We start from the raw sequence: 17,222 nt of genomic DNA on the forward strand, positions 1-17,222 counted from the left end.
GTGTTGCTAAGGGTTGGGAGGGGGAGTTTGGGGGGTGGCAGGGGGCGGGGGGAGGGATGGGGGGAAAGCAAGCAGGAGGACAGGTGAGACAGCAGGACAGGTGAGGCGGGCCCTGAGGGGGGGGCGGGTGGGAGCCAGGTGAATGTACGGTTCTCGGCGGCCGAGGGGGGGGCGGGCGGCAGGAGGAGGCAGAGGGCTGCGGAGGAGGAGCCCCCCAGCAGAGAGCGACGAGCCACTGACCGCGGCCTTCTGACCAGGACCGGAGCAGGGCCCCAAGCCCCCGGGCCTGGCGGGGGACGCGCTTCTCCCCACACCCGGAGCCTCAGCAGCTCCAGCCAGCGGACCCAAAGGCAGAGAGGTGAGTGTACCCCACTTTTGTCTCCTGGCTAGAGGTCCCCCATACTCGAGACTGCTGCAGTGTCCTTCGTCCGTCCTGTAAGTGGGACCCCCCCACACACACACACGCACGCAGACCAGATTCCCACCACTCCCCTTCCCTGTGCCTTCCCAACACTCCGGGTCTTTGGAATTGATTTTAACAGAGAGGAAAGGTAGAGAAGGAACTACTGCCGCCCCCAACCCAGGGCGGAGGGTCCCCAGAAACTTTCTCTGCACTTCTGGGATCAGACAGACTGGCGGCTCCGGGATGCAGAGTGGGTGAGGCGGCGCTGAGCGCTCCCCCAGTCTCCTTCGTGACTTTAGGGGGAGACCCCCGACCCGTCCGAGTTGAGGGAATGGAAACGCTGACGGATTCTAACTAGGACAACGCTCCCCCCCCAACTCCGCGCCCCCTGGCGCGGTGGGTTGGACCCGGGCCAGTTGCATGGGGGGTGGGGGGAGCACAGGAGGAGCCGCGGCTTGGGGGAAAGTTACCGGCTGGACTATTCGGTTTCTTGCGCTTCCAGAGTCGCGCTCTCTCGCTGGTAGTGGGACTCAGCGACAACCTTCGAGCGACATAGAACGACCCCTCTCTCCGCCTCCCCTCAATCCCACTCTCTTCGTTCAGGCTCCAGTACCGCCGCCACCTTTTCAAAGCCAGCTCCGGCCCCCAGAGCCCAAGAGCGAGGGTGGGCGACTGGGAAGAATTCTACCTACTACCCGTCCCCCCACAGGCGCCGGCGCACCTGCCCCTACCCGGAGTGGGGGTCGCTACTGTGTTGTTGTAGAACCTACTCTGAGCGCCGCTGGCAGAGGGCTGCCATTCAAAGGGGTGGGGGGCGCTGCTTTCAATTTCCAGCTTTCTCTCCTCCCACCCCACCCCAAGTAAGAGAGCGACGTGTCCCGGCCAGAGCGAGGGGGGGCCGGGAGGTGGGGGGGCGGCGTGGGCAGCGGGTTGTGCCCGGACACGTGCCTGCCCAGGCGCCCCGGCCCTGCTGGTGTTTGGAGAGAGGGCGGGTCCCCTGCCCCCCGCCCCGCACAACCCCCACGTATCAAAGGGCGGCTGAGACGTGGTGAGACCTCGGGGCGCCCTGGGGGGCGGGGGGCGGGGAGCCTGGGTCCGGAGCAGGGGAGGGGCAGAGGCGCGGGTGCTAGCTGACCCACAGGAAACGAGCGCTGCTGACCTAGTTTGGGACACCGGAAGTGGGTGCTGGGGAGAGGGGGAGACCAGCAGGCTGTCCTGGCTTCCGGGCCAGGTGGAGGGCGTTCTTGAATTGACCCCCACCCGAGTGCCTTAGAGACCCCTAGCTGCAGCTGAGAATGGGAATGAGTCAGCGCAGCTATTCCGCCTTCCCCCAACTTATTCCTGGAGGAGGGAGACAGTTTATCAAGGGGCAGGGGGAGCCAGATTGGGCGGTGAGGGGTTAAACCAGGATGGGAACTCTGTTTCCTGAGGGTGCATGTGTGTAGGGGGGTGAGGCCTGGATGATTATGGGGTTGCCTCCTGCTCCCCCCACACACACCAACTGGTTTGGTCACCCCTGTACCCTCCTGGCCCTGCTGGGAGAGCTGGCATGGAGTGGGCATCAGGTTGGGAGGGGAGAGTGGGCATATGGAGTGTTGTGCTGGGCTGGAGAGGGACATATTTGTGACTGAGTTTGGGTAACACTTAGTGTTCCTCCTTAGTGGTGACTGGGGAGAAGAGCAGGGGGCTCCCCCTGGAGCAGCTGATGAAACAACAAGAAATCTCTGTCAGTGCCTCCTGGCCCTGGCCCTCGGGACCCCGGCTCCCCCAGCGTGCCTCTGTTACATGGTTGCTGTGGGCACCACACAGCCTGCTGGCACCCCCAGACACTGTCCCCTCCCTTGGGTACCACACCCCCCAGCCTTAGCACAGGGGTCAGGAAGGGGTTAATACCACCCGAAGGGGGCTCTGGGGAAGAAAGAAGGCAGTGCCCACTAGGCTCAGGTGTCAAGGAGAGAGGCCTGCTCTAATGGAGTACTCTCATCACTGCTCAGCTCTGGCTGACATGGACCCCAGGGACTGGGAGACAGGTGCTGACCTCTTCCCCCTTCCCCATGGTGCCCCCTGGCACCCAGGGCCCCCAGCTCCTCCTTGGCCTAGTGCCTGCCCCGGGAGGGCGAGGCGGGCAGCGGGGGCTGGGCTAACAATGCACCATCGGGCCCTTTGTGTGCTTGCACTTGGCACCCTGGGGAAGGGTGGGGGAGGGGGCCCAGCGGGCATGGGGGGCGGAGCGCCTCTGGGGTGGGGACAGTGAAGGCTGGGGGAGAAAAGCAGAGAATGAAAGCAGGTGGGGAGGAAAGGGAAGTAGGTCAGATAGGGTGCTGGCCCCTCATTCCAAGTCAAGGCCTAGAGAACCAGCCCCTGATCCTATGGCTGCCCAGATGGCATCATGCTGCCTGAGGCACAGCCTAGTACTGGGCATTTGGGGTCAGAAGTCACTGCCCAGGGGACTGGTCAGATGGAGGAGGCCTGGCCTGGTACTGCCCCCTTCTTGGTGGCTAAGAGACCCAGTTCTGGCCTAAGGCCGAGGTCCCAAGACTGGTAGTGAATGGGCTCCAGGCAGGGCACTGCCCTCTGATAGAAGCCTCTGGGCCTGCTTCAGGGCTTCCTGCCTCCAGCCTGCTTGGTTCCCTGACCTTCCAAGAGTTAAGACTGCCCTGCCACCAGGGCTTGGGGCCTATGCCTGTTTTGGCCTAGGACTGAAGAGGAGGGTGGGGGAGGAAGGTGGGGACAAGCAGACGGATAGGACCCTGGCATGGGGTGTGCCTGCCCTGGCCTCTTCCCCCTCCTTCTGCTGAGTAAACTCGTGAGTAAACTTGACGTTTTGCCCGGACAGTTTGAAGTTGCCTCGCCGCCCCCCCCCCACCACCAGTCCTGCCAACACACAGGCGGCCAGGCGCCAAGGCGGGCCTGGGGGACTTGGGGGAAGGGGTAAGAGCTACTGTTGCCCACCATCAAAGGCCTTGGAGAGGCAAGAATGACCCACCACCCAGCCAGACCCAGGTCTTGGCAAGAGTCTTGGCTGGGGCCTATAAGCATCTGTCCCAGAACCTTGGGGAGCCCAGGGAAAGTGGCCTGGAAGCAGAGCCTCTGCCCACTTCTGACCTCCACCCCCACTAAGAAAAGGCACCCAGCTGCCATCTGGTCCCCTGAGTTGCCACCGTTAATGTTCACAGGCTGCCTGGCACAAGGGGAAAAGCTACCTTTAGCAAATTCCACAGGGACACTGGAAAGGGCCGCCTTCTTCATTCTGTCCCACAGCCTGGGATGGGTGGGAGGCTGGTGGCCTTCCTTGGCATCTTAGCCCTCTCTTCACTGAGGCCTCCCAGTTGTCATGGCCTCAGCCCTAGAGGATGGCATCCTCATTTGCCAGCACAATTCCTTGACCTCACACCTGGGCCTAACCCCATACATGTCTCCCTCCGCCATACCCATCAGGCCTGGCCCTAACCTCCCCCAACCCCTTCCTCTTCCTGCTAGCATCCTAGAACCTAGTCAGCTTTCAGAGCTCTCCAGCCAGCAGATACCTGTGCCAGATCCGGGAGTTGAGGGTGCCCTAGACAAAAGAGGGCTGGTGGCAGGTAAACGGAGCCAGTGACCCCCACAAACACACCAGTCTACTGTTACTTGACATCACTAATTCCTCTTATGCCTCACCAGACCACCAGAATGGTGCCGAGGCCCAGCAGGGGGAAATGCCTTCCCAGTCCTTGCTGAGCCTCGGAGTGGGGCTCCACCAGGCCCTTGCTTTCGACCTCATGTCTCTGGCTTCAGTTTCCTTCCTGTTTCCACCACTCCCCCCAACTCCTCCCCACCCATATGCCCCTTTCAACAGACATCCTCTCCTCCTTCCTTCCTCCTTTCCTCCCCCTTTGCCTGGGAGCAGGGGTCCTCTCCCCACACCATGGACCTCCTGCCTTGTACCTCTTCTAAACACAGTCCCCTTGGAGATTCATAACCAAGTCCTGTGCTCTGCCCTCCCCACCCCATCAGCAAAGCTCTGGGGAAGAGGAGAGCACTGGGCTTCTCAAGGGAACTACAGCTCCCAAGGTACATGCAAAGCAATTGTGGTGCATACTGGGAGTTGTAGTCCTCCTTGATCTCTCAATTTGGTTAAGTCTGGAAATTTTTCTGGATGGGACTAAAAGTGGACTGGGATGATTTGGAATGTGGGGACCCTCTGTATCCCCCCACCTTGTCCTCACCATCTTGTTCCCACATGCCACCATGTACCCGTGATTGACATCCATCCCCCCCAGCTGAGACATGCTACCCATTCTCACCTGAGGGCCCCACCCAAGAGATGCCCACACCCTGCCCTGCTGCCCCTGGCAGGGGTGAAATGGAGGGGCCCCATGAACTCCCTCCCTGCCCCCTGCCCTCTAGGCTGGTTCCCTCCCTTTATGGGGATCAAAGGGCAGAGAGCAGCCCCGCCCCACTCCCTCACAGGCTGCAGGCACTAGGGCACTCAGGAATATCAGGGACTTTGGTGCCCAAGCAAATGCTTGGGCAGGGGGAATGCCGGGAGGCCGGCGCCTGGTGGCAGGGAGAGACACTGGCCCCCGCCTTGGGGAGTGGAGCCTTCAATAACTGCTCATCGAGCCGTCCATAGCCCCCTGGGCTCTTTTTGTGTAGGCCCTAGCCCGTGCGCTGCCTCTTGAGGAGATGGCTTGAGAACAGGGTCTTGTGCCTTATCTGGAGGACCTAAGGGCCTGGGCCCGCCTAGCTGGCACCAAGGCACAAGGGTGACCCTCCCCCACCCGAGGCCCACAGTTGGCATGGGGCACTGGAAGCCAGGGGGGTAGGAGGGAGAGGAGGGCAGGACTGCCAGCATCCTGGTGGGTAGGTGCCAACCGGGCCGGGAGCTGGTGAGGGGCAGCAGGCCAGCGGCACTGAGCCAGCAGCTGTTGGGGGAAACGGGGGGGGGGATATTTTAGGGGGAATTTCTGTGGTGCCCCCTCCCAGCCCAGTAGGACTTGGGATGGCCTAGTGTCTGGAGGACCTAGGGCACGCCCCATTCCAGGAATAAGAGACCCCAGAAGCTGTTTAAGTGGAACTTTGTGGCCCACCCATCTCTGGGCTCAGAGCCCTCCTGAGTTACCCCTCAGGCCCAGGCGGGTCCCACCCAACCGGCCAGGGTGGCGGCAGCTTACGCAAGGGGTGGGGCTAGCCGCTTCCCAGCAGATGCCCCCTCCCGGCTCGTTCCCCTTTCGGTGCCCACAGCTCCCCCCATCTGTCCACCCCCCTCAGGCCAGCTCTGTCCCCCTGATCCTCCTGGCCATTGGGGGCTGGCACAAGTGCTGCCCCCTGGCCTGGTTGGCAGGGGCTGGTGCCCGGGCAAGGAACTGTGGTATGTGAGTGGGTTTGGGGTGAGGCATGGGGAGGGCGGGGTGCTGCCTTGCCCAGCCCCTGAGGGCCCCAGCCCAGTACAGAGTGGGGAGAATTCGGCCAGCTCCCAGGGGTGCTGAGGGACCTACTGCGGTCTGGAGGGCCTCCCTGTGTTCCCCTATTATACCATATGCCCTGAGGGGCTGGGACCTAGGCACCTGTCACCCCTGGCACTGACTGTCCAGGGCTCCCCTCCTCCCGCTTCTGGCCACTGCTGCCTCCTGGGCCCTCCCCTCCCTTCTTCCTTCTCCTGGTCCCACCTCCAGCAGCCTCTCCCATTGCTCCTCCTCACCTCTGTCCTCCTGGACTGTCCCAGCTCCTACCTTTCCTACTGCTCACCTTTTTCCCCTTGTAGGACTGAGAAAGGACGGGCCAGGGTGGGTACAGCTGGGGCTTCGGGCACCACAGGCGGAGACTCTAGGCCCTCTCCCACGCTGCCAGCCCTCTGGTAACCCCTCCCTCCATCTGGGGGGAGGGGGACAGCACCCAGAGGGTTAAGGCTGTAGGGGGGAGGGGCTGGGCCAAGTCGTGGGCGGCCCCTTTGAAGGAGGGAGCTGGAGCGGGGAACAGCCACCCTACCTCCCCCCCAGCCCGGCCCTCCCCCACCCCTCCCAACCTGCTCCCCCCAGGGGCCAAGAGGAGTTGCCGGCAAGGCCCCTCAGCGTTCAGGTGAGTAGGCCACACTCTGGCTTGGGAGATCAGGCCCCAGGGGAGGCTTGGAGGCCTAGAATTGGCCAAGGGTCAGAGAGGGACTGAAAAACAGGCTAGGAAGAAGGTGTCTGAACTTCACAGGGGGCGGTTCAGGAACTGAGGGGCTGAGGAGCTGGAACGTGGGGAAGCTTCTGTGTCTGGACCCAGGAGGACAGGAGAGCAGAAGAAGGGGCCTACGGGAGCCGAGGGGTTGCTGGGCCAGGACAGGAGGTTGGACAGCCTGGCAGGGAGCCGGGCTCCGGGGATCGGGCCGGGGTGTCCTCTGGGGCTGGGGGGCTCAGGTTTCTGCTGGCGGCTTGGCGGGTGTGGGGTTACCAGCCGGCTCGGTTACCCAGCCGGAGACGCTAGGCTGGGGGGAGGGGGTGGGCACAGGGCAGACCCTGGCACCCTGTGTGGTCTCCTCAGGCCCTAAGGGTATCTGGCACTGCTCCGGCAGACCCCCGCTGGGAACCCTGACGACCAGGGTCTGTCCAAGTGCACAGTTGCCTGGTCTAGGGTGGGCAGCCTCTGGGGAAAGTCCAGCAGCTCCAGCTCCAGGGCTGGAAATTCTGACGGGCAGAGAGGCCTAGGCTGTCCCCCTCACCCCACCCCACATCCGCTTTCACTGTACCACCCCCCCACCCATCTTCCCCAACTGTCCCCCAAATTTTGGCCCTGTGCTTCATCCAAAATGGGGCCGTGGGTACCTTAAATGTGACCATCTCATGGCAAGACCAGGCCTTGGAGGGCAGGCCTGGCATCTTGATTTAATTCCTCTTCCCCTCTCCACACTGCGCCTGCCTGGGGAGAAGAGAAGGGATGCTCGGAGCAAGGTGAAATGGAGGAAGTGAGGAGGCTTGAGTGAGAGAACCAAAAGGGAAAAGAAAGGAGAGGTAGGGATGATTCCTCAGAGGCCTAGGGACATAGATGCGGTGGAGAGGAAGCGGGAGCCTCGCAAGGGCTGAAGGAAGGAAAGCAAAGGATGAGTCGCGGAGAGGGGAGACAAGGGTCCGAGAAGGCAGTAAGGGGACAGGAAGAGGCCAAGGAAAGGGGCCAAGAGTGGAGAGGGCCTCGTTCCCAAAGGACAAGAGGGGAAGGCTGGGGAAGATGGAGTTACCCCCATTCCTTCCTCCGCCATCTTTTATCTCCCTCAGATTTCCCCTGATGCGGCCTGAGAGGCTGTGGACTAGGACAGTTGTCATGGAAAGAAAATGTGGGGGGACACTGAGGTCTCCCTCCTGTCAGGAGCTGAAGCACCAGGAATTGGGGATTTTGAGGGAGGAGAGGCTTAACCCCCACGGCACCGGGAAGCAGCCAACTCCCCTTGCCTCCTTCCCCCTTCGTGGCTTGCGGTCTCCCTTCCCCGCCTCGGCCCCCAGGAAGTGTGAGTGCCGGGGGTGGTGAGGTTAGGAGGGGGAAGCGGCCTATGGGGGATGGGGAAGGCATGTACTAGCTTGGAGGGGCTGGGGTGGGGAGGGAAGGGCTCCATAAATGCCTAGGGCATCCCTGGGCCAAGGGCCTCTCCTTCGAAGCCATTCCAGTCCTCAAGGGGATTCACCTCAACCCCTCACCCTGACTTCCCAACTGGGCAGGCCAGATGGCTTCAGCCCCTGGGCCTCAGAGGCCCTAAGAAGGGGTGAGAGAAGCTGGGGAACTAGGATTCCTGGGTCCCTGAGGACTTTGGACTGGCTGTCCTATTGCCCCACCCCCCTGGTCCAGCCACAGGCCAAAGCCCTGGCTTCGTGCAAACTTAGCTCCAAAAAAACAGGAAGAGAACCTGAGGCTGGAGTTGGGGTGGGGGTTGGGGGGGCAGAAAGGAGAAAGAAGTAAGGGGGAAGGGTGGCCGGCCAAGGTGGGAAGAGTGTCAGGCCTCTCCATCACCCTGGCAGGAGGTGTCACAGCCTGGTCCTCATCCTCCCTCACCCCATGTTGCTACACCTGGAGAGGACTGGCCAGGTCCCTCTCAGGCTCTCTGGCAGAGCCCAGAGGTGGGGGCCTCCAAGCCTGGGGAGGGGTGGCTCTGTGTGCCTGTGTCTCAGGCCCATATCTATTTTCTCCGCCACTAATCCTGTTTCCGCCTGCTGCCCCCCACACTAAGCCTTACTCCCCTAATCCCCAGGGTGTGGGGAAGGGGGGCCAGCTTTATTCAGCTGCCCCGTTCAGGGCCTCATATCCCAGCTCTTCAGCTGGCTCGAGCCGGCAGTGTTGGCCCTGGTGCCCCCAGCCCTGCACTGGCCACTGCCGGAGGTCAGCACCTGGAAAGAGTTCCAGCCTCCTTTTCCTTCTCATGCCAGGGCCAGTGCCCTCTACCTTTTGGTTTCTTGGTGGTGGACACACCTTGGCAGGTGCCCTTGGGCACTGAGGGGTAGGTGATAGGGGCTCCCACCTTTGCCCCCTCCCACCTTTCTAACCCCAAAGACTTCCCCCGACCAAAGATGGGGCAAGCTTGACTCAGGGCCCAGTTTCAAGAGAGCTGCCCACCGGCTTGGCCGGTCTAGCAGGCCTGACAGTGAGGGGAGCCTGGGGGGGGGTGGCGGGAAAGTGGGGAGAGATGGGGTGGGGCCCCCAGTTCTTCCCCCTACCAGGCAAACAGACCAAACAGACCTTGCCTGGCTCCCTGGCACAGCTGCCCCCCCAGCCACCACACACGCCCATGCCCACAAGGTCTTAGCAAGAGGGGGCATGCCAGGCTGGGTGGGGACACTCATGGGTGTCGGGGGGCTGGGCCCTCTGGGATACAGAGGTGGGAAGGGTGCCCAAGGTGGGGTGGGCATCCTGGCACCAGTGCCCCACCCTGGCAGAAAGAAGGGGGAGGCCTCCACCTCAGCAACCCCTCCCAGATGATGGGGCTAGGAGTATCCCCTTGGCCTGGTTGGCACCAGCCTAGTTCCAGGTGGCACCTAAGTTAGCTTGGGTGCCAGAGCCCTGGGTAAGGGCTAGGGGAGTTTCCCAGAAGCTAGAGAACCATGTGAACACCTCCCCTTCCCACGTGTGTCCTCTGCCTCTCCCCTCCTCCATTGGTACCTTGTGGCCACGGGGTTAGGCCCAAGGGGTTAAACACCCACCCCTGCCCGAGCCCTGAGTGAGTTGCATCGTGAACCAGCCAGAGCCTGTGACCTGACAGCGGGGTCAGCCAATCAGCGCCCCCGCCACACCAAGTTGCCTCGGAGACGGCCCTGGGGTGGGAGAAGGGAGGCGGGCTTAGCAGCGGGAATGGGTGGGGTGTGGAGGGAAGGAGGGAGAGGGATGGGGTTAGTTAGCCACGTGCCTGCGGGTGCCCAGCTCCAGGCCAATGGACATCGAGGACAGCCCCACCCATCCCCCTCAGGAGGGACAGGATTTGCTTGGGCCCAGGAGGGAGCCCACTGCTGCTTGAGTGGCCACTGCTGCTGCCCACCCAATTTTGTCTGTTTCTAAGTCCTGGGGCCATTTGCCTCTTGTACTATTTGTAAAGTACAGGTAGGAGAACCAAAGGAAACTGGGAGTGCTCCCAGACTGCTTGGCCCCCAGGGAGAGAAGTGATTTGGGGACTTAAGGTGGGAAGGGGTGGGCTATCTAAGCGTGTTTGTCTGTGGCTTATGAGCCACATGGGTGCTGCTCACTCATGGCTTCCGCGCAGGCGTTCTGGTGCTGGGACAGGGAGGCAGGCAGAAACAATGCAGTTCTTGTGTCCTCAAGAGGAAACCTGTAGCCCTTGACTCCTCCAACCCCCCCTCCCAAAATCTTCCCCATCAGTGGCCAAGACTGAGCAGCTGTTGGGAGTGGCAGAGAAGACACTGACAAAATGTCAGTGGGACTTGCCCTAAGGATCATCTAGGTCAGTCTTTAATTTTACATGAGGAAACAGGCCTCCTCAGGAAAGGAAGTGACTGGTCCAAGGTCATGTAGCTAGTAGTAACCTGATTCCCTGGGGTGGTTTGAGGGAGGGAGACAGACTTGTTTCCCAGCAGAGACCATCTGTATAGTGGAATCTGCCTCCATGTGAGGCCTTGTTTCTCCTTGCCAAGGCCAGAACATTTATTGAGCCCCTACTGTGTGTGTTAGGCATTGTGCCACCCACGGTCTCATTTAACCTTCACCACAGCCCTAGGAGTCAGGTGGAATGATCCCATATTAGAGATGAGGAGAGAGGTCCAGAGATTAAATCACTTGTTTAAGGTCACAGAGCTAATCAGCCACAGACTGAGGATTCAAACTCAAGCCTGGATGACTCCAGAGCCCAGCTCTTTCCAGGCCCCAACTCTGTCTCCAGTTGCTCCAGACCCACCAAATGTCAGGGCTGAAGGGCTGAGCCCTTGGGGCATCCATTCCCAGCCCCTCCTTGTACAGTGAGGAGATTGAAGCACAGAGAGAAATGACTTGCCCAAGGTCATTCAGCAAGATAGCAGCAGAATACTTATAAAGATGTTAAAAAATAATAATGATAAATAAATAAAATCTAATGGTATGGTTAAAAAAAAAAAAAAAGATAGTAGCAGAGCCAGGACTTAAAGTAGATCTCCCCACTTCCAGGCCAGACTCCCTCTACTACCCCTCCCCTCCCCTCCACCAGCCTCAGGATTGCTGGCAGCTCTGCACCTTCTGTGGCTCTACCTTGGAGGGGAAAGCATAGAGGGTGAAAGATGGTCCTCTGGAGAGGGGGGACTCTCCTGACTGGATGGGAATGGGGAGGGAGAGGTGGTGGTGGTAGCCCAGTGGGGGAGGGGTGGGACTGGAACTTGGCCTATTGGCAGTGGGAGAGGGGGCGGGGACGATGCTTATCGGTGCGGGGCAGGAAGCACCCGCGCCAGCCAGCGACACCCCAGCAAAGGGTGGCTGCTCCTTGGCCCCATGGGGGAGGGGAGGATGTGGGGGGAGGGATGCTGGGAGCTGTGTTTCCCTTTTGGCCTCTAGAAGGGGGGATCTAGAAGGGGAGATGAACTTTTAGTGGGTGGGGAAGGAGGAGGAGGAGGGTGCTGGGAAGCCACCTCTCAGGTTTGCATAGTGTTTTACTGTACACCAAATGCTTTAGGGAGATAACATAAGTTAAAGCACCTGACCTTGCCTTGAACAGTCCTTGGCGCAGTGTGAATCTGAACTCTCTCATTGGCCTCTCTCTGGGCTGAGAGGAGGTTCCATCACAAAGACTGTTACCCCACTTTTCAGATGACTGAGGCTGGCTGCCAGAGCCACCCAGAGTCCTTCAGCCAATTCTTCATGAAGCCTGAACCAGAACCCAGGCATCCTTTCTCCCAGTCCAGTGCTTCTTCCAAAGGGATGGGGAATGGGGCAGGTGAACCAGACGGGTCTCTAGGAAAGGCCAGAAAGGCAGGGCTCCTGCTCTCACAGAGGCAGAACAGTGCACAGTGGTTAAGAACACGGACTCTGGGCCCATCGCCTGGCTTTGAACCTCTTCTGCAATTAACATAGAAAGTCGCTTCACCTGTCTGCACCTCAGGTTCCTGTCTGTGAAATGAATGCTAACTGTTACTTTAGAAGGTTGTGGAAGATGAAGTGGGTGTAAAGTACTTAGAAGACCGTCTAAATAGTCTGTAGTCACCTGGCCAACATTGGTATGTATTCCTTCCCTGGACCACCTTGCAGGGCTGAGCGCTCTTAACCTCCCTCTCTACTTGACTCTGCAGGAGAAGATGGGGAGCCCCGAGGACGACCTGATCGGGATTCCGTTCCCAGACCACAGCAGTGAGCTCCTGAGCTGCCTCAATGAGCAGCGCCAGCTGGGCCACCTATGTGACCTCACCATCCGGACACAGGGCCTTGAATACCGCACCCACCGGGCTGTGCTGGCTGCCTGCAGCCACTACTTTAAGAAGCTCTTCACTGAGGGTGGTGGCGGGGCAGTCCTGAGCGCTGGGGGCGGCGGGGCGGCTGCCGGGGGAGCAGGGGCCGGCGTGTGTGAGCTGGACTTTGTGGGGCCGGAGGCGCTGGGTGCCCTGCTCGAGTTTGCCTATACGGCCACACTGACCACCAGCAGCGCCAACATGCCGGCAGTGCTCCAGGCTGCGCGGCTGCTGGAGATCCCGTGTGTCATCGCTGCCTGCATGGAGATTCTGCAGGGCAGCGGACTAGAAGCCCCCAGCCCTGACGAGGACGACTGTGAGCGAGCTCGCCAGTACCTGGAAGCCTTCGCCACAGCCACAGCTTCAGCCTCGGGAGTTCCCAACGGTGAAGACAGCCCTCCACAGGTGCCCCTCCCACCGCCGCCACCGCCCCCTCGGCCTGTTGCCCGCCGCAGCCGCAAGCCCCGAAAAGCTTTCCTGCAGACCAAGGGGGCCCGGGCAAACCACCTAGTGCCTGAAGTGCCCACAGTGCCCACCCATCCCTTGACCTACGAGGAGGAGGAGGAGGCGGCAGGCAGAGTGGGCAGCAGCGGGGGCAGTAGGCTGGGGGACAGCTACAGCCCTCCCACAGGGACTGCCTCACCCCATGAGGGGCCCCTGAGCTATGAGGCCTATGAGGGTGAGGAAGAAGAGGAGGAGCTGGCATATCCCCCGGCCTATGGGCTGGCGCAGGGTGGCGCGCCCCCGTTGTCCCCAGAGGAGCTGGGCTCAGATGAGGATGCCATCGATCCTGACCTGATGGCCTACCTGAGTTCCCTACACCAGGACGCCCTGGCACCAGGCCTAGATGGCCAGGACAAGCTAGTGCGCAAACGCCGCTCCCAGATGCCCCAGGAGTGCCCGGTCTGCCACAAGATTATCCACGGGGCTGGCAAACTGCCACGCCACATGAGGACCCATACGGGTGAGAAGCCCTTCGCCTGTGAAGTCTGCGGCGTCCGTTTCACTCGGTGAGCACCAGTGGGGAAGGGGTGCAGCAGGGGCTATGTCGAGTGGGAAGGAGGAAGGGATTATGAGACCTGAGGTGTGGAGGCAGGTGATCCTGGAGGGACTGGGGTGGTGATGCCCAGGGTGAGGAGAGAGACCAGGATAGGGAGACCAGGAGAAAGAAAGTCAAGGGAGGTAGGTCTGGGGCATGAAAGATTTGGCTGTGCTGGAGGCAGAGTGGGTGGTGGCCGGGCCCAGTTAAGCTGCGGGCAAGTCAGCAAGGGTCTCCTGGGGCAGTAATAGGGAAACAAATGGTGGGGGACGGGAGTGGGACAAGGCCTGGGAACCCGGCCAGGATGACCCAGGGATCACATCCTGAACCGTTTCCTTGCCCCTCCCCCTTGCCTGTGCCAGGAATGACAAGCTGAAGATCCACATGAGGAAGCACACAGGAGAGCGCCCCTACTCATGCTCGCACTGCCCAGCCCGCTTCCTGCACAGCTATGACCTCAAGAACCACATGCACCTGCACACAGGGGACCGGCCCTATGAGTGCCACCTGTGCCACAAGGCTTTCGCCAAGGAGGACCACCTGCAGCGCCACCTCAAAGGCCAGAACTGCCTGGAGGTGCGCACCCGGCGGCGCCGCAAGGACGATGCGCCCCCTCACTACCCCCCGCCCTCTGCCGCCACCCCGACCCCTGGTGGCCTCGACCTCTCCAATGGCCACTTGGACAATTTCCGACTCTCTCTGGCTCGATTCTGGGAGGAGCCAGCCCCTACTGGGCCCCCAGTCTCCACCCCGGGGCCCCCTGATGACGATGAGGAGGAGGGGGCACCCACCACACCTCAGGCTGAAGGTGCCATGGAGTCCTCTTAAAGAGGGACGAGTGGCCGAGCTGGAGCAGCACGGGGCCGGGATGCCCATGCTGAGCAGCGGGAGTGTGCAGCAGAGACGGCGCTGGGGTCCGGGCACTGAGCCTCCCTGGCATCGGAAATTGGGCCCTTCCCTCAGAGCTCTCATTCCAGTTCCAAGCTGAGAAGGTTTTGGGGCAGAGGCTCCCCAGATTGGGGTGCTCTCCCAAGGGAGTGATACATACGATATTATGTATATATTTACAGCTCCATTGTAAAGGTGGGGTCCCTGTCCCCAGCTGCTCCTGGGGAGTAGAAGCAATAATGTATTTCTGATTTGTGGGGTCCCTCTTCGGCTATGCGGGTTTCTAGGGGGTGGGGGGCTTGGGACCAAAGCCTTGCCCTGCCCCCATGCCCCTTGGGGTTTTGGCTGTGTAAGGGGGTGAAGGACTGCCCCTCCCTTTCGAGACCCCTCCTTCCTGGTTTCTGTTCCCTTTTCCTGGCAGTGAATTATGCAAAGGGGGGCGGCAAAGGAAGGGTAAGTGGGGGAAAGCAAGGTAGAAGCTTGAAAGACTGGGGGACTGGGCCTGTAAGGAAGGAGCCATCCTAGTCCCCCTCCGCCCTGCTCCCAGCGCTGAGTCATGGGGTCCTGGAGAAGGGGGCGGGGTGGCCTGATTGGTTCGCCCGCCCCTGGGGGCAGCGGGAGGGGCCCCGCCCAACTACGGGAGCTGCTGCTGGTTCTCCTCCCCTCCCCTCCCCTCCCCTCCCGAGTCGCTGGGCAGGGAATGTCTTGTTCCCGCCGCTCCCTCCCCGGGGCCAGAGGGCAGGGCGGGCCGGGCGGTGGCCTACCCTCTTCTCCTCCTCCCCGCCCAGGTGCAAGCCGGAGCCGCCGACACCGCTGCCGCCCCTGACTCACGCCGCCCCCGGGCTGGCGCGGTGCAGGGTGTGGGACAGGGTGAGGGGTTGGGGGGCAGCCTTGCGGAGAACGGGAGAGCCGGCGCCATCTGGCGGCCGTGCCCTGCGCGGGCGAGCGCCCCTGGCGGCCACTTCCAGCGAGCCGTCTTCTCTCAACCTCCACCACCCCAGCTGGTGAGCGGCGCCCCCTTGCCAAGGCCGGGGCAAATAGCTTCTTGCTTGGCCGCAAGGAAGGTGGGCTGCGGACCTGTGGGAAAGGGATCCTTTCCCCAGACCCTTGCCAGCTTGGCTTCCTGTTGGGTCGAGGAGAGTAATCCCCTCACTCTACCCTTAGGATTGAATCCACCCCCGGTCTGTACATAGCCTTTTCTGTTGGTCTTGTTGAAATCTAGTTGCAGATTTTTAACTACCCAATTCTGCTGGGGGTGGGGGTATCTCCTCCCCGCCTTCCTCGCTGGGTGCTGGACCCCATTCTGCCTGGGCTCTGCCTTGCACTATTTCCCCTCCCTGGCCTGGCGGCTCCTCCCCCTCCTTAAAAGGGGCAGGTTCAGGGGCCCGGTGCTCTCCCTCCCCCCCATGCACCCCCATGCCCATTTGCACAGCTGCCCAGGTACCCCCAATAGTGGGGGGGGTCACAGGGAGGGGGTAGCGGGACCAGTCCTTGTATCTATTTAAAAAGTGATGATGTAATATATTGGGGTAGGGGGAGGTCGGGTTGCCCTGGGCCTCATCTTAGCATTTCAGGTGATGGGAGAGCCCAGGGCTGAGGAGACCTGGGGCCTAGCCCCAGGGAGTGAGGACAATGTGGCCTCCCCCCTCCCCCCTTGCGGCTTCTCCACTCAGTGCCTTACGGGGTGGGGGGGAGGCAATCCCCCCTCCCCTGTTCCCCTCCCCTTGCCCTGCCCCCCACCTCGGGTGTAAGTGACAGGAAGAAATAATAATTTAAGATTCACACTTGTGTCCACCTTTGGTTTCTTTATTTTGGAGATAGGCGGGAGGGATCGGGAGGAGAGGGAAATGAGAGACAGAGGGACTGGGGTTCTGAAGCAGGGAAGCGGCTGCTTTGGGGGCAGAGGATTTCTGAGGTGGTCAGGAGGGCTGGGGGGCATGGGTATGCTGACAGACTGGGCCTCCCGTGGGTGCTGCTACCTGTGCCTCCTCTTCCAAAGCCCCTTTTCCTCATCCAGGTCACTAGCGAGGAGAGGAAGGGGGGTGGCCCAGTCACCAACATTCTGTTTTCACAGGTGCATTCCTGCCTCCCGCCTCTGCCCCATCTGTTCAGATTTGGCTCCTGTAATTTACCAGCCGCTGCTGCTCTCACAGGCCCCCCAAAGCAAACCAGCTCATGGCTGTAGATAGCTTCTGATTTTAGGCTGAGAGATGAGTGGGCAGCGATTTGCCCAAGGTCATGTGGGTAGTAAGGGCAGAACCAGCAGTGACCTTGGGAATAATAGCCGCTCAAGGCTCAAGCTATCCCCTCTGGCGACCCAGCTTTTAACTTCACTGAGCCCTCTGGAACCTCTAAAAATAAAACTTTGCTTCCCCTTCAACCCCTCAACTCATTACTACTTCCAGTGCCCCATTCGCCCTGGAATGTGACCACTGGAAAGTTTTCTTTGCAGTCCTCCCAAGTGGAGGTTGCTTGCCTTTCTCAAATTCAGCAGGCCTGGGGCGTATTGCAAAGTCCCTGGCTGCCATGGCAGCTACACCCCGGGGCTGTGGCCATCTCCCCAGGCCTCACAGACACCCTGCCATACCCATCCAGGGTGCTGGTACCAGACTCGGGCTGTTGGCGAGGCCCAGCCGCCTCCTCACTAGTGGGTGGACTTTTCCAACACTCTGGCCTTTCAGTCCTCAACCTCCTTGGCCATAATGACCTTCACCTCTGCTCCCACTCTGACCTCACCCTCAACCTTGGCCACTGTCTTCATTTATCCCCTAATTCTTCCCAGGCGTGGCCCATCCTCTGTGTCCCTCCTGGCCTCTGCTCTAACACCCCCGCCGAGACATAGACCTAGGACTGCCCCCTGGGGTCTCAGTGCCTTCTCTTCCCCAAAGTCAGTCATCTCAGACACTCTTGACTAAAGACACCCCAATTCTCTCCCCATCTTATCCTTCTGACCTGCCCAGAAAAAACCTTCAACCCTGGAATCCTGTTCATGGCTACCACATTTGCTCGAAAAAACCCCCATAACCAAGCACGC

General features: G+C 60.9%; 2 protein-coding genes across 6 annotated transcripts in view; one reads left to right on the top strand and one right to left on the bottom strand.

Moving 5' to 3' along the window:
• Positions 1-15,972, top strand: ZBTB7B (zinc finger and BTB domain containing 7B). Of its 5 annotated transcripts, none has more exons than XM_060090654.1 (4): positions 1-83; positions 258-358; positions 12,106-13,271; positions 13,663-15,972. In XM_060090654.1, exons 3-4 carry the CDS (start codon positions 12,112-12,114, stop codon positions 14,126-14,128), a joined length of 1,626 nt encoding a protein of 541 aa, XP_059946637.1. In that variant the 5' UTR covers positions 1-83; positions 258-358; positions 12,106-12,111; the 3' UTR covers positions 14,129-15,972. The 5 variants fall into 5 exon arrangements, with proteins under 5 accessions (XP_059946637.1, XP_059946636.1, XP_059946638.1 ...); XM_060090653.1 differs by having other exon boundaries at positions 22-100; XM_060090655.1 differs by lacking the exon at positions 258-358 and having other exon boundaries at positions 47-100.
• The window catches only part of DCST2 (DC-STAMP domain containing 2), a 12,131-nt gene continuing 10,869 nt past the window's right edge, over positions 15,961-17,222 (bottom strand). Inside the window, 2 exon segments of the mRNA XM_060120279.1 lie at positions 15,961-16,073; positions 16,076-16,209. Of these exon segments, the coding sequence (XP_059976262.1) occupies positions 15,961-16,073; positions 16,076-16,209 (247 nt within the window).

The sequence above is a fragment of the Mesoplodon densirostris genome, chromosome 2, assembly GCF_025265405.1.
Source record: "Mesoplodon densirostris isolate mMesDen1 chromosome 2, mMesDen1 primary haplotype, whole genome shotgun sequence".
Lineage (NCBI taxonomy): Eukaryota > Metazoa > Chordata > Mammalia > Artiodactyla > Ziphiidae > Mesoplodon > Mesoplodon densirostris.